Consider the following 24939-nt stretch of genomic DNA (forward strand, 5'->3'; position numbering starts at 1 on the left):
TTTTTTGCAATAGAGTAATTCAGAATATATATATATATATATATATATATATATATATATATATATATATATATATATATATATATATATATATATATATATATATATATATATATATATATATATATATTTCCGTTTTTTCCAGTGTTGAAGATCAAGCAGGCATTGTGCGTGCTGAGTGAACCGGCTAGGCTTGTTGACCCAAGCGTGTTACAGGAGGGCCTAGAGAATGCGTTGCGGCGTGTGTGTCGTACTAGCATATGTATGAGTACTGCGGTGGCATGCAGTAAAATAATATAGAAAGAAAAGTATGGAAAAGATGCTATCAAGCTTGATTCTTAAGGCGAACATTAACAGATTTTCAAGCTTTTCCATAAATGTATAACCACAGATCAACGCAGACACCCGCTATGGACACAGACCTCAGTTTCATTAAGCGCCAGAATTCGTAGTCAGGCAACATTGATTCATCACATGCATTGCTACAGACACGACATCGGTTCACGTAGGCAAAGAAAGAGCGACATTGATATATTTGTGAGACACGTTGTAGGTTATTGTGAACTTTTATTCGGCGCAAAAAAAGCTTGTACATTTTATTTCTTCTCAAAGGAACAAGCAAAAGCAACTTTTGCTCCTTGTTTATTGCGCTGTAATCGACGGTTTTTCGCGAGAGCCTTATACCAGCTGGACAGCCTAGGAGCCGAGCTTGTGTTATTCACGTGTGCACCAAAGGGGGCCATGTGATTTTGATTAGCCCAGCTACGTCCGATGGTGACTGGTAAAGGGAACTGTATTTCGATCAAAGAGAACTAAAAAAAATAGGAGTTTCAAATCCTAACACTAGGTTTAGGAATGAAATCTTTTTTTAAAAGTGTGTATACCCTTTAATACCAGCCAATAAAAGTGGGAATTTGCAATTTTGTGGCATTATTTGGGGACTAGCGATGCCGTTGCAATCGCTTGTTTCGGTTGATGAACTTTAAATAACGCCTGGTCAAATAAACTCTTTTTTACCTGCATTCTCTGCCTTATTTATTTTCTTTACTTAGATCTGACCACCGCACCAGGATTCGATTGCGGCTTCTTGTGGTTGAAACGCCACCCCTTTCAGACGTATATGTTACTCGACAACATATACAGCTCGTTCGGTCGCAAAGGCGTCGCTGTCACTGCACCCCATGCTTGAGAAAAGCCTGTCGCCACAAATATGCTTATGGCTTCGTGTGAAAACTGTCAGGAGGAGGAAGAGGAAGAAAAGTTTAATTTTATATTTCCTTATCTCCCTGAGTGGAGCCTTCAGTTCAGGGCTCCTTGTGCCACCTCGATCCTGCAGGCCCGCCAGAGCAGTTGTCGCTGGTCTTGAGGGTTGGTGCTAATGAAGCGGTCTCAGCAAAGAATAAATGCGTGTCAGTCCATAATACCATTGGTCACTGCAATTTTCTCGGACAGCTCGAGTAGCCGGCGTTGTTCGGTCGGCTTCATGCGAGACAAGGTATCTTCTCAAGAGAAGAGGGTGGGGTAAGTTATGGATGAAATGCCGCCGGGTGCATTTGGGCAAGCCCAAACAAAATGATATAGTGTAGGTCGATGTTGTTGGCCGGTGGGGCATTTTATTGGGTAGCGTGTATGGAAGAACGAATGTTTGTGGTACAGATTCGTATACGTATGTGTCTGCAGTTGACGCCATGCCACAGCTTCGGCCTTGGTGAGCATTGAGTGCGGCGGTGGCAGTGTCCTTCTCTGTATGGTAATATAATGTAATGTGAGTGTAAGACTGCAAAACTGAAACTGGTGTCCTCTGTATCTGCTTATTTACATGACGAAAAAGGTAGGAACAGCAAAATGGCGAGAGTTAAGAGTTCGTAGCAAAAACGCGTCTGAATGAGCCGTTTACCCAGGGCTCAGAGCATCATTTCGTGCTCTGCACCGTCCTTAAATTCCCTTATGTCCAGCCTCTCTCCGAAGATGCTGACCAATCAATTCCAGGGCACATCCTTCAGGTATCGGCAACCAATCGAACACATCACCGCATTTATGGTCTGTTGCACTGACTGTTCCAGTATTGTTTCATCGGGCGTGGTCACTTGTGTAGAGCGTGGAAAAGGCGAGGAGGTAAACTCCGCTTTTTCTGCAAAGATCTGCCATGAAGGTGCAGGCGTGTTTCCCTCTCAGAAGCACACGTATACGAGCGGCGCCAAGGAGACGGCTCCCAGCACCGTCAGGCTTCCAACTCTTTCCTGAGGTTCCTCGTAGAAGCCTCTAGTGCCGTAATCCCCAGGCTCCATTTTTCTCACGAACGTCTGCGGACGGGTCACTCCGATCGTCCATCGCTGACAATGGGCACCCCTCGACGGGAAGGGTTAACAGTCGAACGAAGCGTGGGAAAACAATTCGATCCGTTTTTCACGGAACGGTGTTTCTTTTTATTTTTCTTGAAGTACACTTCGTCAGACGAAACGTCGCCAACTTGGCAGTTATACGGTCACAACAACGTCTTAACGCTACATCTAGCGTTTTCCCTTCTATAGCTCTCTGCGTCTCCACGTTTCAGCCCCATAGGGGAGTACCGCTAAGATGCAACCGTTGTATACTTTCCTTTTGAGCGATACTGGGAAGCTGCTACTCATGACCAGCGAGTACTTTCCAGATGCGCTTCATCCCAATCTTATTCTCCTTGTTATTTTTCCTTCGTGGTCAAAATCTGTGGTTGGTACTTGTCCTGAGTAGACGTATTTTCCTACTAATTTCTGTGCTTCGCTAATTATTGCGAACTTCGGTTCCTTTCAGGTGCGTCGAACATTACCTTGGTCTTCTACATATTAATTTTTGGACTAACCGTTTTGCTTTTTCTCTATAGGTCAGCAATCATTCCTTCCAATTCGTCCCCTTAGTTACCTAATAGTGCAATGTCATCGGCAAATCACAAATTACGGAAGCATTCTCCGTCAACCTTTATCTCCAACAGCTTCCATTTCAAGACTCTGAATACTAGCTCTCAGCAACCTGTTAATAGTAGTGAAAAGATCATCTTTACTTGTCCAACATCTTTCTTTTGAAAACCTTTTTTGATGTTCTTCATCGAGAACTATAGTTGCAGTGCAGCCTCTATAGATATATTCTAGTTCTTTCACATGTGACTCATTTGGAGCATGATTTCGCAATGTCGGCGTGAGTGCTGAGCCTTCTACTGAGTCAAATGATTTCTCGTATTGAATGAATGCATTATATGTAGTTATGTTCAGACTAATTCTACCACCTGATTGATAGCATGAATATGATCGAAGGTAGAGTGCCCTTTTCGAAAACCTACTTTATTCAAACTGCAAAAAAAGACAGGAAAAAGGCAAGGAGACAACACGGTTGTCTTCTGGTTTTCGCCCATTTAAGCTTCTTGAATTTTTGTTGATTAAAGTCTAAGGTTGCCTGATTCTATTAGCAATTACCTTAGTGAATAATTTGTAGGTAACGGTTAGTGAACTTATTGGTCTGTAATTCTTCAAATCCTTAGTATCCCCTTTCTTATGAACTAATACAATGTTAGCGTTCTTTCAACTTTCCGGTACCATCGATGTGTGGGCAATTGTATGACTTCTAACTTATGCCATTCATTCCAAGTATAGTGTTAAACGCGATGTGAGGCAGATAATCGGCCTCTGTTTCCATAAAATTCAAACCAACCTATTGAGTTTAACACTTTGCCAAACTCTGTGCTACTCTTTCAATGCCGGTAATTCTCGGAATGAAAAGCCGATGTTAACGAACGCAATCGCCAATACCCTAGGACGAGGCTTAAGCGTCGTTCTACTTTTTTTTTTTCATTTTCTTCCAGTGGGAAACGCTCTTTTTGATTACGTTAGATTAGTTATCACCTCATTTCACTGCTGCATAAAGAGACTGCTTAGATATTCGCAATGTCTAAGGAGTCAGAAATCAACCATTTTATTTCCACTGGATCTTTTTGTACAAAAATATGTGCGGATTTTTTAATTTCCAATGGAAAATCGTACGGTCGTTAATAAGGCCTTGACCTCAAGTTTGGATTGCGATTCGGAACGATGTTTGCCTATGGGTGGCAATAAAAGGGGAGGAGGTATTTTATCCTTGAAACAAAAGTCCACTTTTGAACGTAAATGGTTGGTTGGTTGGTTTGTGGGGTTTAACGTCCCAAAGCGACTCAGGCTATGAGAATCTACTGGTGAACGGCAGAATCGCACACTCCCCTCTATGCTACCAGCAAAAGCTAGAGCAATGTGGTACAGCTGGCTCAAAGAAGTGCGCCCAAACTGCGTAAAAGTGCCTTTTCTACTTGCGACAGCTCCCAAACAATGATCTGCGCCTTTTTCTGCCAAATCAATTCAGGGAGCCGGAGACTCCACCCAGTGCCAACGTGGCACCGAAACGCATGGTTCCGAGAGCTACTTTCAGTCGCCGTGGCGTCAATGCGGGAGCTAGAAAGCCCATCACTGTCCATACTAGAGCCCTTTTCTCTCCAAGCTCCGCTGAATCTGTGTAACAACTGGCTGATTTGTTTTTGTTTCACATAGATACACAGCCCTATGAAAAAGCCTTGAGGGGGAAAAACAAATTTATTCTCTTTAATGCAATTATAGAATTGGGGCCTTGCATCCATAGGCTTCGGTTGCTACGTCTACATCTTATGTATCACATAAAGTTCTGCAAGAGCATCAGTACCAGAAACGCGAGTAAATTTCTCATATGAAGATCTTGTTGAGCTCTTTTTTTTTTTCGCTCACAGCTTCCTACGGCAAATCCGAGTTCCAGACCACTGCGTCGGCTTTCCACCGTGAGTATTGCGACATTTCAGCAATAATGAATAAACTAAATGTCTGAAAAGTTGGCCTTCTTATTAAGCCGAAAGCCTTTAACGGCTTATACTGTCGGCCACTATTCTGCCGCACTTCCGTCACACTTTAGCTAATGTGACGTCACATCCGGTTAGACGCCAATTTCGAAAATTTAGTCAGTAGGAGTCTGGCCAATCAAACTGACGAGGTCATCGACGAAACTCACTAATTTAGTAGTAATTATATGATAAAATTAAATTATCAATAATTAGTGAATAATTAGCAATTAATTTAAAGAATATATACACCTGCAATCGAACATCTATACCTTGGATTCAGAGCCGAGCGCTATAACTAACTGCGCCATGCCCGGGATCGTGAAATGTTGATCATAATTCGCTTTGTCTATCGTGAGGATGATAGTATCGATGACAATGACGCTGCAATTAGTGATAACGAAAGTGATGACAAAAGTGATGATAATCACGATACATTTAGTTGATATTTAGAGCAAACTTGATGCACCATGTGCACCAGTAATGCTCAGGCTTTCGCATTTCTGCAGTGTAGATCCCAGAGTGCTCTCAGAATTTCGGCTTTTTCATGAAATTGTAGAATTGGGGAATTGCATGCATAGGATTCAATAGTTAGGGCTACATCTTAAAATTCTACGAGAAATCACGGAAGTCATTCTCTGTGAAATATACAATAGACGAGTTGCAAAACCTACAAGTTAGCTTCCCTGTGAGGCAGACATTCCTGCACAATGGCGGCATAGACTTACTTTGGAATAATAGTTGGGAGCAGCGCTGGCACAGCGACTGGCGGCAGAGTAACTCCCGCACCCCTTGCCCATTCGTCACAGCATTCCGCACGTGGGTCGCCAATTCTAAAACTACTTTCCTCACCCAGTGTGGCAGTGCTCTCCCTTCGTTTATGCCCGCGTCAAGAATGTCCGAAAACCTGTTCTCGCACAATGGCCTGTGCGACGGGGACTGCATCCGAAGCTGCGTGGACTGTAGTAGATGCATGCACTGGACCTAACTATTGCCGCGGAGTCAGGTTCTACCGCCATTGTGCATGAATTTCTGCCTCACAGGGAAGCTGACTTGTAGGTTTTGCAACTCGTCTATCGGGCTCTCGACCTGCCGGTCAACACCGAACCAGCGCCTATTTTCCCTGGGGATGGTGAACACATTTATTAATGAGCCGAGAGAGGCACACAAGACTGTTTAAAACGCTGTCGTCGCCGCCTCCTCGCTCGACTAGAGCTCTTACATATCCCAATACAGTGGAGATAGGCCTTGCACGTACGCCCTCTTCCGCCCAACATGACACGAGAAGACCATAGTGGCAGACGCCCCGAACTGGTGGAAGCCTTGGCTCGCCACTACGGACACAAACAGGTAGTGTTCTAGTGGACGCCTCCGGCCCGCGCCATGGAGGCTGGTAAACAGCCGCGGTCTTCCACCAAAACACTGTAGTAAACGGGCTTACCTTCCGTGCACACATTACACACGCAGAAAAGGTTGCATTCGCGCTAGCCGCCGCAGATCAGGACTAGCAGGTCATCACAACCGACTGGAGGGGTGCCTGCCGCAATATCGAGCAGGAGCACATACTATACTTCGGCAGCAAAATTTTGAAAAACAGCGACTATTTCGGTATCTCCACGCATCGAACGATTATCTGGACTCCGGCTCACACTGACCTCGAAGGAAACGAAACGGCCGAAGCGGCCGGCCGCGCGCTCACGTTCCGGAAACCAACTTCGTCCCCACCGATCCCGACTGGCCGGGGAGGTGACCTTGCTCGGCTGCTCTGACCACACGGTGCAAAGAGCCTTGCCGATTGGGCCAGGGCCGCGGCTCACACCAATGGTCTCCCGTATGAGGGAGCCCACCTAGTAATTGTTAAGGACGTCCCCTTAAGGACCTCTGCCGTACCCTCCCTGTATATAAAATAAACGTTTTTCATTCATTCATACATCTCATGTATCACGTAAACATCTGCAAGAACATTAGTACCACATAGGCGAGTAAATTTGTCTCTCATGTGAAGATCTTGCTGAGCTCTTTTCTTTTTCGCCCACAGCTTCCTACGGCAAATCCGAGTTCCAGACCGCTGCGTCGGCTTTCCACCGTGAGCATTGCGACATTTGCAGCAATAACGCTTAAACTAAATGTCTGTAAAGTTGGTCTTCTTATTTTACTTAGTCCTGCCATCTCACTGGCTCGTGAACTATAGCTGTAAACATCTTTTTATTTGTGTTAATGCAGTGCGACTGTCTTGAATTCAATTCCAAGGGACACATTTTAAAGTGATGTAGGTGGCTTTCTCGGGCAAACTATGCAATGTGCCACCATCAGAAAGATTTTGCTGGGTTCGATCAATATTTTGACGGTTTCGAGGTCTGTTTCGGCACACCTGTTGTTTTTAATATTTATTCAATTCAATTCAGTTTATTTCCATCAAAGCGGCAGACCCTCGAACAAAAGTAAAAACACTTCACTTGTCAAGGTTCAAGCCCCTGTGTACAAGCCATACAGAAGTCGTACAATACAGCATACAGCGGTCGTAAATGCTTACATAAGCAGTGCATAATCTGCAGAAAAACCTTCTATAGAAAAAAAAATAAATGTGCAAGGACATTGCATGAACTGAAGTAAACATAATAAAATAAGAAAGCTACATTTGCATGTTAAAAAATTGCTTAATCAGTGTAAAGAACACAATACATATATACAGGATGTACAAAAAAAAAGAAAAAAAAGTGCATCATCATTATAAAATTATTAACTCTTATGATGCAAAAAGAAAAAATTTCAACGTTGACCTACTAACGTTTTCTACATTTATATTGTGAGTATGGAGATAATTAAGCAATGATGGAAGTGAAAATTTCAACGTTTGACGGCTAAAGGTTGTCCAAAGAAAAGGAACTTTCCAAATTTCTGGTGACCGGGATGTAGACCTACATTCCCATTAACTTAAAATTGCAATTGATATGATAAGGGCCTCATCGTTATGCAGATCTTGCTTGTATCTTCTGGCCAAGGTTAAAGAGTAAAGATTATTTATGGAAAGTATTTTAAACTCCGTGAAAAGGCTCTGGTGTGTGTATTTGTTTCTACACCTGCAATAAGTTGAACGGCATTGGCATTACCGCAGTACTTGCAGTTTGCGTGGTGCTTTCTACAGATGAGTGCATTTTGTGCGGAAACCGTCTTTTCAGTTTATCAGGTGCGACCAAGTAACAGCTTTACTAAGATGCTTGCTTGGTGTGCCCAATCGCAAACGAGCATTGAAAAATTCCAGGGGGCAATTAAGTCTCCTTACGTGCGATTATGCGAATTCCGAGGAAAGGCTGACAAGAACCAGCACACCCCTCATCCTGTCTGCCCATAGGTTGCCATGGTGACGCTCGCCTCTTATCCACATCATCCAGGTGCAGTGACGATTAATTAGGTGGCAAATTAATTGGCAAATTGCTACATATGATCCTTCAACAATTAGCGGATAATAAGGTTTCATCACATTAGTATTACTTAATTAGCAATTAGTGGTTAACTATCACAGGATGATACTTTCTGGTCGCGGAGATTGCACACACCGCCCATGAGCCACGAATGGCTTTCGCCTCAGGATGGTTTTAGCAAATTACAACCAAGACAAAACCAATTCCATTTGTGTTCGGTATTGATATCAGAATTACAAGACCATGAATATTTCAGCCTGTGGATTTTTCTGCCGTCAAGGAAAAATCGCATAATCACACCGAACAAATCACATAATGTAGATCATTGCTTCTGTAAAATATTTTTGAAGCTAAAGCTTTATTACGATATCTCATGCCACCATCGCTCACGTTTAGGTTTTCAACTTCAAGTGATCTTGACAGACACTGCGCTTTCTTTTCTTATAGACCAATTTACAATGGAAGCGAAAGCTGATTTATTTATAGGAAGGGAAAGGCGCGGTAACTGTCTCACTTGATTTCTGTGGAGACCGCAACCGCACCGTAAGGGAAGGGAGGAAGATGTTAGTGAAAGTGGAAAGGAAGAAAGAGGAGCCGTAGTGGAGGGCTACGGAGCAATTTCGACCACCTGGGGATCTTTAACGTGCGCTGACATCGCACAGCACGCGGACGCCTCTTCGTTTGTGTGCTGTGCGATGTCAGCGCTTCACTACACTCGTTACAGCAGATCTTCGTGTGACACTAAACTTGCCTTTCAAGTGACCTTGGCCTAATTAAGTGTGGACGCCCACAGATTCGTGGTGCTCATCCAAATGTATACTGCGCCTTCCTTTCCCCAAAACCTAAATTAAACGGACACCTCTTCGTTTCACCTCCATCGAAACGCAGCCGACCGCGGCTGCGTTTCGATGGAGGTGAAACGAAGAGGCGTCCGTGTGCTGTACGATGTCAGTTGTGGTGGTGATATCTTTCCGCTTTCGCTCCCACCTTCCTCTTCCCTTACGGCCCGGATCCGGTATCCACAGAAACAAGTCTGAAAGATACTGCACTATTCTCTTCCTGTGAACCGGTTATTATAATAAACGGAGAGGCAGCCTTGAGTTGTGCAACGTCCGCGCACGAAGACCCAGAGGTGGCCAAATTAATCCTTAACCTTCCACTACGAGACCTCCTTCCGCTTCCACTCCCATCTTCTTTCTCTCAGGTCTGATTGACACTGCGCCTTTCTTTCCTTATAAAACTGATTTATTTATAGGAAGGGAAAGGCACGGTAACTGTCTTGTTTCCTGTGGACACCTCAACTGCGCCGTAAGGGAGGGGAGGAAGGGGGAGTGAAAGTGGAAAGAGAGAAAGAGGGGCCGTAGTGGAGGGCTACGGAGTAATTTCGACCACCTGGGGATCTTTAACGTGCGCTGACATCGCACAGCACACGGACGCCTGTTCGTTTCGCCTCCATCGAAACGCAGTCGCCGAGGTCGGGTTCGAACCCGGGTACTCCGGCACAGTAGTCGGGCGTCTTACCACTGCACCACCCCGGTGGGGCTTTCCTTATAAACCAATGTACAATATACAAAAAAAATTTGAAAGGGTTTAGCATGGCTTGAGCTTGATAGAGCGAAAGCCGTGAGCGTTGCAGCGATAGCCTCTTTAATAATACCCGCTTTTCAATCCGCAGTTTATTTTCATAATATTTATTTAAATTAGTTTTTGAGAAAACAAATGGGCCTTATACTTTTTAGTGGACACCATGGAATTTTTTTTTCGTATTTTTTTTTCGTTGTGCACCTTCAGTAGCATTCATTTATTATAGCGGCTCTTATAGTTCAACTTCCTTAAAACTTCTGAAGAATCGGTATTGCTTATTATAACTTCTATATTTTATGTATCAAGTCAGCGCGTGTTAAATCTCTTAAATGCCTAGTTGTGACGCCATTTATCTTTTTCTTTTATATTTTCAGCAACCAGCTTCGGTAAGCAAATAAAGGCACCTATTGCGGTTATTTCTTGAAGCAGTAAAGCCAGCAATCAAGGTTAAGCTCTTCTGCATACGCATATGATTTCGCATATTATCTGCATACGCATACGCATATGATTTCGTAACAATAAAACGAACTGACAAAAAACGGAAGGGGGGGGGGTATTCAATTATACCTTGAATCTAGTTATACGGATGAAAGCTCTCTTAAGCACGGTTTTGCGTGGTATAGCAAGGCTGTTCACGGTTTACCGGTTTTAGGGGAATGCTCAAGTTTTGCTTTGAGATTAAACGCAATAGCGCCGTTAACAACACTATTTTTCTATTCCGCTATTCCGCTATTTTGTTACACCTTTTGTTTAAGTTGTTTTGTTTTTGGGTATGATGGCATAGCGTTTGTTTCTGCCGAAAAAAAAAACAATTCACTTTTCTGCAGACACCTACACCCAATTAGGTCAAAGTTACACCGACCTTTCTTTCCGCTGTTCCTCAATTGTTAAAGTTGCTTCTGGATGAAACGTAGGAGCAGCAAATCTTCACTCTAAGTCATTTCGCCCCATCTCAAAGCCATTCGAACCCAGCTCGAGGTCATTCGGACCTAGCGAGGAGAAATACACACAGAGTAGTATAGATTACGGTCTAAAAGAAGTGTCCATTGCGAGTGATATTGTACACTAAACAATGCGGTTTTTTTTTTTCCTATGACTTATCGCGGAGGAATTGGAAAAATGTACTGCAGAACCTTGCCAATGAGATTAACAGGTGTTTAAGTCGGCGTCAGCTGGGTTGGGCCAAGACCATTACCTCGATTTAAGATTGGTTTAGAAAGGTGTCAACAGCCTTTGTTGTGTATCTCGTAAGGACGCTTCTCGTCTTCCCCGCATTTGTTTGCTGAATATCTTAATGGGGCTTCGAATCTGGTGGACTTGACCGTCATATATATCGTAAGAGAGTATTCACAGCACCCACCCACCCCGTTAGATAACTTTCTGCGTGACGCTCGCAGTATCCTAGGATGTTTCATAAACCGCCTCTATGGTGGAGGTTGGCGCTGGCGAATACACTAAAGGATAGGTTACACGCGAACATTAAAAAACAATACTAAACAGCCTTCACCGTAGCTTAGCGGTCGAGTACCGGAAGCGAAAATAGGATGTCATTAGTTAGGACACACAGCGGCATGTGGTAGTTTTTATTTGTTTCTTCAACTATTACTTCACGATTCTTTATTACTTCACATTCATCACAAGCAACAAATTCTTCTATGCGTTTCTCTGCTCAGTGGCTGTTGGCTGAATTTGCTGGCTGCTAAACTTTGATAAGGCGTCTCGCGTCTTCATAGAAAGGATTTAATTTTCTTTTCAGCAACAACCGGACTAACAGGACTGCAAAGTAAGTGCTTCGGAAAGTCCACTAGCATGAACAACTTCTTTCCGGAGCCTTTATTCAATTGAATTTTTATTAAGGAAGCTTCTCTTGGCCGTTTCAACCTCCTCCCAGTTGCGCTAGAAAAGAAACAATGGCAGGGGAGCTGATGAAAAACTTCCTTTCTTTCTATGAGTGTACTGTCCTACTCATGAAAAAACCAAAGGAAGGAAATCAAATAGGCTCATACTGGCGAAGTGTCGACCAATATTGAAGGATTTTTCTATCTGTGAACGAATACCGGTCAACGGGTAAGCGAGAGTGTAGGTAGTGGAATGGGAGCTGGTCGTCAGCGTTTGTGGCTTCATAGCTGCTAACAAATGCAGTCATGGGACATGAGATTTGATCCCTGGTCGAATTTATGTGGTTTGTTTCTACCTATTCTCTTTTATTTATTTCCAGCGTTTGGTGCATGCTACGCCTATAAGTATTGGACGACTGGTTGCTTCACCCGCACACATAAATACGTTACACGAAGAACACGCGAGTTTTAAGGAGCTTCCAAAAAGAGGGGTAACTTTAGAGTGCCGATGTATAGCTGCTTGATGTGCAAAAGGTATTTACGTGATACGTTCATTGAATTTTTTGCTTTTTTACGATGTTCGTTACTATGGCGGTTCAAAGCTGAAATCACGCTGTTTAGCCTTCGGTGTGCTTTGCAGAGAAAGAGGTTGGTGTGCTTTTCCGGTGAAGGGCAATTTTGCAGTTTATATTCAACAAGATCCCTCAGTCCTAGTCTGACGACTTCCAGCTGGTCGGGGACCACTAAATATAATCGGCATGAGAAAGCGAGGAAAGGCGATAATTAATGCGGTGGAGAATGACGCTTTCATCCGCCGGGGCCGGCTTCAAAATGTTCTACCGCATTTAAAGAGCGCTGCACCTTGTCTCGCCCCTTGGCATTGTCCACAGCTGCTCTCGTCGCCTCCTATGCATGTTTTGTCTTGATGACATGGCATGTGATGATAATCATCACATGCCATTACTATAAGACAGTAACTGAAGAAATAGTGCTAGTTTGAATGTGCGGCATATCATTAGCAGAACTATCACATAGAACTGGTTTGTTCTTCTGTCTTGCCAGCTGAACCATTCGGTAAGCAAATTTTTTCTTACGTTTTTATCTTCTTTCGGGAATAGAGACATCCATAAGTATTGACTAAAATGAGCGTTTTAAACTCATTTATACTATGAGCTAATTTGGCATTTTACTGAAAATAATTATTCACTACTTAAGGGAAGACCATTATGTATTTTTTTTTTTTGCGCAATGAACTAATTTCTTCTTTCTTGCTTACCCCAGTATAGATTATTTGGGCCCGTGTTTTAAGCAATTTGTTCCGGGTTCAACTTCTAAGCTAATTTAGTCACCCTGTCAAATGCAGAGGGTGGTCTGTCAGCGCTGCGCACATCGCTGTCTCCCAGCCCGATGCACAAAACGTGACCGTACATTTGCAAAACATTTCGATAAAGCTTTTTGCTAAACAATTTGCGCAAAGTAACTAAAGCGTTCAGTGCAACTTTTTCATTTACGCTTTGTTGGCATTCGGTAATAAAACGTAAATGCTGCAGAGTACTTTCCGCGCTCTCAGTCAGATGGAGCTTTGTAATGCCTCGCGCCAAATTTGCTGCTCTATTATACCAGGTCTGACAAATGCCCTATGACGCCAAATGATTTGATTGAGGAGCTGGTAGAATAATAAGGACGACATTCATCTCTCTATCTCAGTCCACTTTAAAGGGCTGAAGCCTCATTTTGGCAATTGTCTTCGGCAGCTTTCGCACGCAATCATTAACTGCACCGTCGTTACCTATTTTCTCTCTTGGGTAATTTTATTTAACTTCCCTCAAACATAATATAAAGCGTTATGGCCTTACTTGGTTAGTCTTCCTAATTTTCGTTTCATTCTTTATGTCACGCTTTTTTACGCACAATCCTCTTATGTAAAGTGTAGTAATAAACTGCGATTTGATCGCTTGGTTTCGCTGATGTCTCTCCCAGATGTCTGCCTATAGCTGTACAGAGAAATATGCTTGATATGAATTGTCAGACATATTAAGCTAACACTTAAATCTTGTTCTTAGTCAACCACCCAGCAAAGAGGCTAGCGTCAAGGAAACCCGAAGAGGTTTTTTTTTTTTTCTTTTACCAGGAATTATTTACTTGGAAGTGAGGAATTTGAATAGGTTTGTATTTATGGAAAATAATGCAAGGCTTATCAGATGTCCCGTTGACTTATCACGTGTCACCAAAAGCCTTGAGTGCTTTGCACTAGCCTTCAGTCCAGTTTAGAACATGGAACCATTAGAAGTGCGCTTATGAATAATTAGGCAACAATATGCATGACTTATATTTTACGATGACCCTCCCCTCTTCCTTTCACCAACCAGCACAAGAGTAAGTAAATCGATCATTTTTCATGCATGTTCTGTCTGGCAAAGACAGCGTGGCTTCTTCACTCGACAGTCGATTTTATAAGCTTAGGCGCATAAAGAAGCACATAATAATATATTCCATGGATATTTACACTCTGGCCTGCAATCTGTAGTACACAAGGCGGCCCTGCTATCAGTTTACAGAAATTGCGCTTGCACGTAATGATCTCAACTAATCGCTATATGGCTTGCTAAAAAACTCTTAACAAGCTTCTGCAAAAAGAATCAAGTGTAGCACTACTTGAAATAACAGAGGAGCAGAGTAAATAAAGGTTACCGTGAATGTTTTATATTTCACACGTGAAATTAAGATCTTCGACTGGACATGCCCCTCAGTATTTGGCCCTTCTGAATAGAGCAATTTCGTAACTTGTAAACAATGAATGCTATTTAATTTTGTTGAAGTTGGAGATGAAGTTGAAAGTTTATTTTTGCATCAAAAAAACAAGGTACAATAAGGCATCTGTAAATAAAGGTACAATAAAGGTTATCCTAAAGCAGAAATGCATTGGCCATTAAAGAGGTAATTGATCTTAGTTGGAGAGCTTAGAGAGTTACAACAATTCTAAAAAGACTATAACATATAAGAGGCAAACATAATGAGATGTATAGCTGTTCTTTTGTGCCGGAATTAAGCTTCCCGTTGCAGTTGTTTTTAATGAGGTGTGAGTTAGCTCATCTGAATATTAAGTGTTTATTTTTGTAGATACGCCGTAAAGTACCTGCCCTACTGCTGAATTCTAGACTTGTTGCACGTTTTAAAGGCAGGATTTCTAGACAGCGCTGACTCGATACCTTCTTATGTAACAAACAAGGCTCCATCTACCATTTACCTTAAACTGAATTAAATTCAATAGAATGATAAGTGATTTGGAAGAGTCGTTCCTTTCTTGTCAAATTTTTTTTCCTGAATATTCGAAAGCTAGGTAATGCGAATAGTAGCGTGTGCTATTGTTCTCTAATGCAATGACTGCCAATTTTTCTTGCTCCCACCCTACCAAGGTAATTTTCTTTTGCATCCTTGACAAACTGAGATCAACATCAATTATTCTCTCAAAGGTGTCACTCCGTTCTCTTCTAACGCCGGCACGACGTAAAAGAGATATTCAATGGCGCATTGCTGAGATTTAGCGCCGCCTGAACTCGAGAAAACTGAAACCAGCCTTACACTGATGCTGCTAAACCAAATGTGACGTCACGAAGGTCATCAGTTCTAAAAGGATCATAATCACAGTTACTCTACAGATAATATTAATGTACGCCGAAATTGCGCCTCCAAGCATCATCTCCGACGCGAGTATTTCTTCAGGATAACGAAAAACCTCCCAACTATTAGGCGTGCACGCTGCTAATCTCTGCCCACTTGTCGTGCGCTTGCAGAACCGGCACCCCAGTATGGCAATGGTGGACCTTGGTCCTCTGCGCACTTCTCGTCATGCTCACCCTAGTCACCGCCATCGGGATCGCACTCGTACCGCCCAGAGGAGGTGAGGAAAATCAGCTCTCCTCTGACCTTTATAGGGCGTTGTTCTCGACGAGTGTTTTTTTTTTTTTTTTTTCCTGCCGGCGCTCAGTTTTTATCACGGTGAGGACCACTTTGAAATCAATATCATGCAAGCATCATAAACTTCTGTGGATTCGCGATGCCTGTAGGGCAATGTGAAGCACAGTAATCCTCTTGGTACCTAAGGAGCTGTACGGGAATCGTGCACGCGAGGTTGTACAGTTTTAACACCGTAGCGTTAAATGTCCCATTCAGCAAAAATCTTGCGTCGGCGTTATTGTTGTGAACGAAAATTGACGAGCATGGGACTGGCAGGCGTTAGCTGGCAGGAGACACGGCCGCTCATTGACTGCTAAAATGGGGTTGCTTGACGTTACACATTTGGCAAGAGCTACCAGCTCAGGCCTCTCCTTTCATATGGGAGGGTGATATCAGAATCAGCCTGCCAGTACCCTCACATTCACGCTATCTCTAGGCCATACGTCTGCGTTAAAGTGGGCCTTTATATGTGAGCTGGTAGATTACGCTACTGCGTCATACCCTTAAAGGCGAAGCTTAAGTGTTCCCCATATATATTTTACTCTTCTTGAGGTAACAGCGCGGAACGTGGACGGGAGCACAAGATTAGAAGACGACACAACGAGCGCTGTCACACACAGTTAGCGCTCGTTGTGTCGTCTTCTAATCTTGTGCTCCCGTCCACATTCCGCGCTGTTACCGCAAGATGCATAACCAACATGCCCAAGCTGCTATTCTAGCTAACTACATTTTATTCTTAATCGTTAGGAGTGTCAGCTCTTAATAGGTTGTTCTTCAGCATTGCTCAGTAACGCACCCATACCACGTTTGGCAGGTGACAAAGTAAATAATGCAAAATCACGCTCACCACATTTACCGGAGGCACGACGGGTGCCTACCGGCTTGGGAGGTTATCGCGAAATCGGGGAACGGCAATTTCGCCATGACCTCAAGAGGATGGCCGATGGAATAACACAGAATGACACTATAGCCGAATTATTCTCTTTTAACTAGCTTGTAGGTATGCGCAACCTGATAGCGCTGAAACGTTAAGGACCAAGTGGGTGGCTGTAGTGTCCAATGTGTGGCTTAAGTGAGAGCTTTGATACGCGCCACTGTAGGGCGGCTATCAAAAGGATCAACTCGGAAAGTGACTACAGTGCAACGAGGATGTGGTTTGTGGTGTGAGGCGATGTATGGGCCACTACAGCGTTACTACCGCCCCATGAAACTGGATGTTTTTTACCAAATAGGAAGGTGCAGTCAATGCAAGATCAGAGAAATGCCGATAACGAATGGGTCTGCCAGAGGAAAAAACCAATGTGTCTACGTTGCCAAGGAAAGAGAAGATTATGACGTGTTACTTCATAAAGATGCGGAGGATTTATGCTAACCAATGTTTCTATATAAGACGTGCGTGTTAAATTCCTTTGCTATGAAAGAAGTTCTTTTCAGGGCAGCGCTGGACAAGCTCATGTACACATCTGCATGCCTGCGTGAAAGCGCTAAAACAGAATGTGTGTGTGAAAAATTTGTTTTACTTCATAGCACAGCTAACGCTCTCGCATATTCCCATTATACCATTATACGCTCAGCCATCCTTGTAATGTATTGGACGCATTTTGGCGCTAAACTTGCAGCAGCAAAAACTCATAATTTTGTAAACATTACCTGTGATATCGACACTCGTTCACTGTGTGCCGTGCTTTATAGTCACTCTACTGTGCTTTGCTTTTCGTCCTTTCAAGGAGGACGCTTTCGTTCTTGTTTCAAAATCGACAGCGTAATAACTCAGTTTCCCTTCACTGTAATGGGGTTCTAATGTCAACTTTATTTTAAATACTTGATGACGGCAACACTCAGTAAACCCGCACCAAATTTGTCTCGTCCTTCTTCGAGGCTCAATAAAAGAAGTACTGATATTTTAAAAAATCCGCCTACAATGTTCCTATTATATTTTCCTTCTAGGTGTACATATATCCCATATATTTTGAAAGACGCAATTTTCATTATTCCCACATCAACTGCGCACTGCACACTAGTGTCTGGCTTATTTTGTTTCCTAAAGTTATTAGAGTTGATATTGTGCATGCTTGAGAAACTCTTTAAGTACCCCTTCCTTCTCTTGCCTTTGAAATAATCGTCTATAATGCAGAAAGCGTTTTCCTACTTAAAGCCCTTTTTTCCCCGCTTGATATGCTGCAACCACTGACAGCGTGTATATATATATATATATATATATATATATATATATATATATATATATATATATATATATATGTGTGTGTGTGTGTGTGTGTGTGTGTGTGTGTGTGTGTGTGTGTGTGTGTGTGTGTGTGTGTGTGTGTGTGTGTGTGTGTGTGTGTGTGTGTGTGTGTGTGTGTGTGTGTGTGTGTGTGTGTGTGTGTGTGTGTGTGTGTGTGTGTGTGTGTGTGTGTGTGTGTGAGTGTGTGTGTGTGTGTGTGTGTGTGTGTGTGTGTGTGTGTGTGTGTGTGTGTGTGTGTGTGTGTGTGTGTGTGTGTGTGTGTGTGTGTGTGTGTGTGTGTGTGTGTGTGTGTGTGTGTGTGTGTGTGTGTGTGTGTGTGTGTGTGTGTGTGTGTGTGTGTGTGTGTGTGTGTGTGTGTGTGTGTGTGTGTGTGTGTGTTATTTAATAGTGCGCTACTCTACTCGCTATATGCCATAACCATGACTGTGCACTGTCTAAAAAAACGGCGCCTCTTATTCCATCTCGCCACACCTAAATATTCCGTGCATTCATTTTTTGTTGTCTTGCATGCATCTGTTACGCGCGATATGAGTGGATATAAGAAATATAACTCAAGACCCGTATAGGTGCTACGTCTCTCATTTTCGTGCCGTTGCGTCTTCGTTCAGTGCTGGAAAACATGGACAAGCTTCGAAGTGATAGTTTCGATGAAAGTCGCTGTCTCAGAACGTTCCAACCACAGGAAGAGAGTCTACTGAATAAAATACCCATCCATGTCGTATACATATCCTATTCTACAGGCCATGACGCCCTCTTGATTCTCTCGTTGACATCTCAGATAGAGACGGTGATGACGACGATGATGGGGATTTCAAGGTGCCAGATAGACCTGGTGGAGGGCCCCCGGTCAACCCTGTACTCTACATCAAAGTGACTGCGGCTCCTAGGCCCTCTCGGCAGCAAGTGGTGCACCGTGGTACGTTATTTCTTCTTGTAGCGTCCCAAACCCTTCGCTCTTCCTTTTCTTTCTTCTATATTTTCTCTTCTGTCTGCACGAGGCAGACAGAATCCAAGGCGAACCAACGCGTCCCTGAAGTCTTCAACTCGGTACGGTCGAGCCTTCACATCACCATGCATGAAAACAGTATTAAGCACAATGCGCCCGGTTGGCAAACTTGGCAGAATCACCTGATACTCGTCAGCCGAAGCGTCACAAAACCTGCTTCCGCGGCCGGCTTGGGCCGCAAACGCCGCTCCGCCGGAGCTCATGCTTCTGCGTCCGTACACGCCGGTGGCCGGAAGTAGAAGTTCGATGCTTGAAAGCGGTACAAAAGCGCTTCTAGTGAATGCGGTGTTGCCTTAGAAACGTGCCGTAGAACGTTATACTGCGGTGTATATCGGTAATTATGAGCATGTTACTTACAGAAGTCGCAGTTACACGAGTAGCGAAGTACGTTTCCGCTACATTTCTTCTGCGCTCTGCGCACATGCAGAGCCATCTTGCGGCAAACACAGAAGAACCCCTCCTCGCAATATGCGGCGCTGCCCCGACACGTGGCGCGCCACTCGCCCCTGACGTTTCGCCGTGCACCCTCACGGGTTGTAGAATCAAGGTCTTTCCTTTCTTTAGATCACTATCTTCGCTCACCCGCTTCTCCCCTTCGGGCCGCGCGGGTACCGGTTCGAGAATGCCCCAATACCCTTGCGTTTAAGTTTTCTCGCTCTCTCCCCTTCCAACATCCAGCATGCGTCACTCGAACAGTGGTGTTTAGGCGACGCGGCTCCTCTTTCCGCTCACAGCGCGATTGCTAGGTGCAGCGTCTGATGCCGGACGCCTCTGACATGATCGCTGCGCCGTAGCGCTTCTGTTGGGAAAGCGTCCCTGCGATGTGTGCCGAGCTGCTTCCGAGGAATCATGCTTCTGCGTGGTGCTCCCAAGGGAGGTAGAGGACGATCCCATCAAGGCGTCAGCCCCATGATCGCGTCCGCCTTCATGGCGCGTCGCTGCCCGGCTTTCTCCCTTCGAAACACCGAGTTCTTTGTGCAATAACGCTATCGCGTTCCACTCTTGAAGCCGAAGCTTAAGCGTCCTCCAAATTTTTAAATCAGGTAATATAGCTTAGTTTGCTTGACATTGATCAAAGCTGTGGTGAGATAGGCGATATTTGGCAACTGTGTTTGGTTGTGTGCTGACCATTCAAAAGCAGCTCGGCGTAGCCAGGATATCAGTGGCACTCGTGACTACCGTAGTTAAAACACAGCTCGCAATCGCTATGATTTGACCACAGGCTTATCTGAATGGCAAAAGCTTAGAAAAAAACACCAGCAAGCAAGTCGGGAACAGGTAGCAGACATCTGCATCAGATATTTTTCATTCAACGCGATCGCGTAGGTCTTTAAAGATGACTGAAGCGTGCCAATAAATATTACAGCGTGAAGCTGCAGGTATTAATGTTTAAGGAGCTTCTCTTAAGAACAACAGTGAGGTCCGAAAAGCAGCCATACCAAAGACGGTAAAAAAATAACTTTTCGCTGACATAAACAGCGTTACAGGTAAGAGTTTTTTGGCTCTCAATACACCAGGGTTCCCATTCCCCCCCTCCCCCCCCCCCGTTCACCCGGAATATATTAGTCTTCGCCATTAAGGCAGCCGGGCAGCAGCATCATCAAGCCAGCAGAGAAAAGCACGGGGCCCTCTCCCAGCCAACCGGTGTCTCCCTTTTCGATAAACTGCACTCGCAGGGGGGAGGAGGGTGGGGGATGCGAGTTTGGAGGTTCAAGCCACGTCAGCTCTGCACCCTTCACTCTTCCTTCATTCTATCCTCCCCCAACAAATTAATGACGGTGTGCACAGCCGCTGGAACTTTATTTACAGTGTGGCTCGCGTTCGAACAGCGCTTATCGCTTTGAGGAGGGTGCTGGGTCGTTGCAGTGAAAAAGAGCGGAATAGAGACTGGGATGTGGCCGTGTTCGTTCAGTGCCTACATATGAGAAACCATGAGGCGATCAAGCCGCAGCCTCCTGATAATCCAGACATGCCAGTCAGCCTGATACGCTAAGCTGCGAAGATTCAATTTTATAATCAGCACGTCTAACGGGGTCTTCTTTCTTCGCAGTGTGTACTACGAGCAACTCCTCTGATACACGATTCTTCCCCGAGGACGGCCTGTGCGACTTCCTATTCTACACTTCGCTGGAGATGACGGCCACCACGAACGACTTTAGCATGCAGTCTCAATATCACTTGCAGCCTTTCATTCAACAGGCGCAGGCCGCTACGAACACTCGATATGGAATGTCCATCGATCTCAGGTTGGTTTAAAACCCATGCAACACTAATCTAGGGTCGAAATGCCAAATTTTCAGGGTGACTATTAGCAGGGCTCTCAAGTGCGCATGGCTGAACTAGTTCAATTGGGCCCCAATTTTTAGCCTTTTTTCTGAAGCCATGTGCAAGCTCCTCTTCTAAGCTTCACCATCAGACTGTTCCCGAAATAGAATCGACCATGAAAGTAACTTCCCCAGGATGTCTTTATTCATCGTGGAAAAAGAAATGGGGAGATAGCGTTAACCTGCTTAACCTTAGGGCAGTCATAAGGTGCCTTCGAAAGAGTGCAAGGAGCGATACACCTTGACATATTTCCATTCTACCTACATCCTCTTTATTTTCAGACGTTGATGATCTCATTACCCCGATTGCCCACCGTCAATACGTGCCCATGTTGTGTGGAAAACTACGTACTGAAACGTCCTGCCTTGCCTTAATTCCAAACTTTCAGTCACCCATTAACTTTGATTGTCTAGTAGGCCAAGTTGTGGAGGCGTAACTAAAAGGCAATCGAAATGCTGTTCCCTGTAGGAGGTGATGGAGGTAAACTCTAAATCAACCCAATACCTGGTTCCTGGGCATGTTAGCTACAATGCCCTTTTCATCGCTGGTGCACGGAGACGAGAGAGGCAGTTAACGAACAATCAACACTATGAGCATGCATGTGACAGAGCACCCAAATCGCGTATGCACTACGCAGACTGTTGGCCGATGTCAACATGACGGCAGCATCAGACGAAATCGTCTAGTGGCCACAAAAATTCGAGGATCGCAGATCTCGCAGTCGGCTATAGCCATCCCCGTTTGCCGGACTATAGCCTCCTATAATATCCTTCCCGGTCACGGGCGCCGAGATCAAAGGATACCAACCGTCGCGTTCAATGCCACGGTGGAAGACAAAAAAGTTCTCCGTCGGCGCGCCAGCGCTGCGGTTAGATAGCGGCCACTAGTGTGCGCCGATGGTGGTAGCACGTTTTTTAGGCTGCTATGTTTTCCGCCTATTCTCCTGGCGTTGCTACGTGGCAGTGACACGCGGGAGGTAATTTCGCATCCTCTGACAGCAGTAAAGTTATGCAACATACAAATATGCCTATGTTATACATATTGAAACGCTTATCGCGACGCAGTTAGGAATTTTTCTGCCATTTACTGTAAAAATCGCCTAATGTCCGAACACGAAGGCAAGCGCCGTGTGCTCGAGCAGCAATTTAGACGGCACTGAAGGAGCCTCCTGTGGTATGCAGCCTCGTCTGACAAAGAACCGTTTAATGACTTCGTGTCGCCGACACCGATTCGTCGTTGTATGATCGGCCGTTTAGCTGACAGATGAATGGCGAGGTCCACGGACCAATTCGCACATTTCCTTCGAATGCAACAAGACGGACACGTTGATCCTCTCTACTGATTTTGTGCATTTGGACATTGCAAGAACAACGTAGTTATGAGCTCGCCGGAAATAAGTGCTTTGTAAGGATCGCCCCTTAGATCCACTGCTTCCTTACCCAACACAAGTGACCGATGCTAGAAGAGCAAACTGATCCGAAATGAATAATTATTCCTTGTGCGCTGAGTTGTTAACACTGTATGCAGTCGCTGCTCAGATTAACACGAATATATACATGATAAGGGATCCCGAAAATGTAGCGCGACTAGCATTTATCCTGTATTTATCCCGAGACGGCTTAATCTATAGCGTCCACTTCTCAAAACTGCTCCAGTAGTCCATCCCTAGACATCACCGCCCTCGCGATCAGAGGTAGCCACCTCTGAGGTAGGAGCTCTGTGCCACCACATAAATTTTAAGCACAACTTATAGTCTTCGACTTGGCGGTGATAGCCCATTTGACCGTATCAGGCACGTTCATTCCGGTAATTTCTGGCCGAATGAGATAAATTTTGTTAAGGCTTTTTTCTTTCAGTCAGGCTCATTCAGGACCCAAACATTCGACGCTATAGCCAAACGGGCAGGCTGATGAACATGTTCAATGGCTAACAGAGGGAAAGTAACACAGAAGCAGAAGAACAACAGGACGAGCGCTGTTTGACCTGCCAAAATTCGAAAGCAGAACCTCTGCAGCGCCGATGGGTTATACTTGTGTACTGCTCCACTGACACGACTGCACGTGCCAGCAGGCGGTTCTCAAATAAGGCTCAAGCGTGCTGCGTTCACAAAATTCAGCGCCGTTCATGAAACGATTTTAATCAGCAAGCAGGGCTCCGTGGTTTGTGTGTGTGTGTGTGTGTGTGTGTGTGTGTGTGTGTGTGTGTGTGTGTGTGTGTGTGTGTGTGTGTGTGTGTGTGTGTGTGTGTGTGTGTGTGTGTGTGTGTGTGTGTGTGTGTGTGTGTGTGTGTGTGTGTGTGTGTGTGTGTGTGTGTGTGTGTGTGTGTGTGTGTGTGTGTGTGTGTGTGTGTGTGTGTGTGTGTGTGTGTGTGTGTGTGTGTGTGTGTGTGTGTGTGTGTGTGTGTGTGTGTGTGTGTGTGTGTGTGCGTGCGTGCGTGCGTGCGTGCGTGCGTGCGTGCGTGTGTGCGTGTGTGTGTGTGTGTGTGTGTGTGTGTGTGTGTGTGTGTGTGTGTGTGTGTGTGTGTGCGCGTGCGTGCGTGTGTGTGTGAGTGCTCGAGGTACGCATGGGTGTCTCTTCAACATCATACAGAGATAAGAACAAGGGATGCCCATTTATCATATCCGTCCCTACCGCTCCTGCACCCATTAACTTCACGTACCACATGTTACAATTGCTTTCTGGGGATTCTTGAAAATACTTTTGACTTTTTTTTACTTATTATTGCGGTTTTTGAAAAGCGATATTAGGGCGCGCCCCATACAAATACCGCTAAATCCTTCACTACATTTAATGGCAATGAAACTTCGGTTTAAGTTTCAGATAGGGATAGGGAGAGGAGCAGCCACTAGGTACGCCCTTGCCAGTCTGATGACATCAGAGTGATGCGGCTGCTGCTACTCTACCGCGGCCACCGGAGCGAAAAAATGTCTAAATATGCCTTTGAATAATGATAGTACCTTGGTGGTGCTCTGAATTGCAATGAATTTCGGGGTAGAGACAAGCAGCCAATTTAGCGTGGGATCAGACCTTGGAGATAGAATTTATATGGCAATAAATGCGTGGCATTCTTGTCGTGTTATGCATTACCTCATAGAAATGGGTTCTTCCGTGTGCCTGAGGCATGTTGTGCAGAAATCTGCGGCAGCCCAAGTGTCCTTGAAGGACTGTGCCAGGTATTAATACGCCGCCTGGTTGCAGCAATTGTAACTCGCGACTGCGCATCTCGATTCCTTGGTGTGGTTGTTTGGTCTGTTAAATACCTTATATTCGTCAGACCAGCTATCAGTTTCAGTGAGTGTGTAGTTCCAATTCAGCAAGCAATAAACAACCAGGACTGACCTTCACTTGAAATGACTTTTTTATGATTCCTCTGTTCTGTATATGTTTTAAACCAAAGCCTTTCTTGTCCCATGAGTAGTGTATACAAGAAGTCTCCTACAAAGTGTTAGCTAAAAATTCGTGGCACGATCTGACATTTAGCAAAAAAAAAAAAAAAAACATGCCACCGCCAGTAATCAAACTACCATCCATCCGCTCCTAAGCCAAGCGCAGAAAACGACTACGCAATGTCGACTGGGTAAAAACGCGTTTGTAATTCCCCTTTTATATCATAAGGACGCCAAAGGGCACTCAGAGAAAGGTTAAAAGTTACAAGAAGAAAAAAAAAATAATGTACTGAAATTCAAAAAACCCGTCCTA

General features: G+C 44.5%; 1 protein-coding gene across 1 annotated transcript in view; it reads left to right on the plus strand.

Moving 5' to 3' along the window:
- Positions 1-12662: 12662 nt before the first annotated feature.
- LOC146175500 (uncharacterized) overlaps positions 12663-24939 on the plus strand; it is a 38599-nt gene continuing 26322 nt past the window's right edge. Inside the window, exons 1-4 of the mRNA XM_084580785.1 lie at positions 12663-12782; positions 15503-15609; positions 18689-18826; positions 20967-21162. Of these exons, the coding sequence (XP_084436911.1) occupies positions 15558-15609; positions 18689-18826; positions 20967-21162 (386 nt within the window). The 5' untranslated portion in view covers positions 12663-12782; positions 15503-15557. The remainder of the gene's footprint in view (positions 12783-15502; positions 15610-18688; positions 18827-20966; positions 21163-24939) is intronic.

This window comes from Amblyomma maculatum, chromosome 10 (genome assembly GCF_055883805.1).
Source record: "Amblyomma maculatum isolate TAMU_Amacu chromosome 10, ASM5588380v1, whole genome shotgun sequence".
Classification (NCBI taxonomy): Eukaryota; Metazoa; Arthropoda; class Arachnida; order Ixodida; family Ixodidae; genus Amblyomma; species Amblyomma maculatum.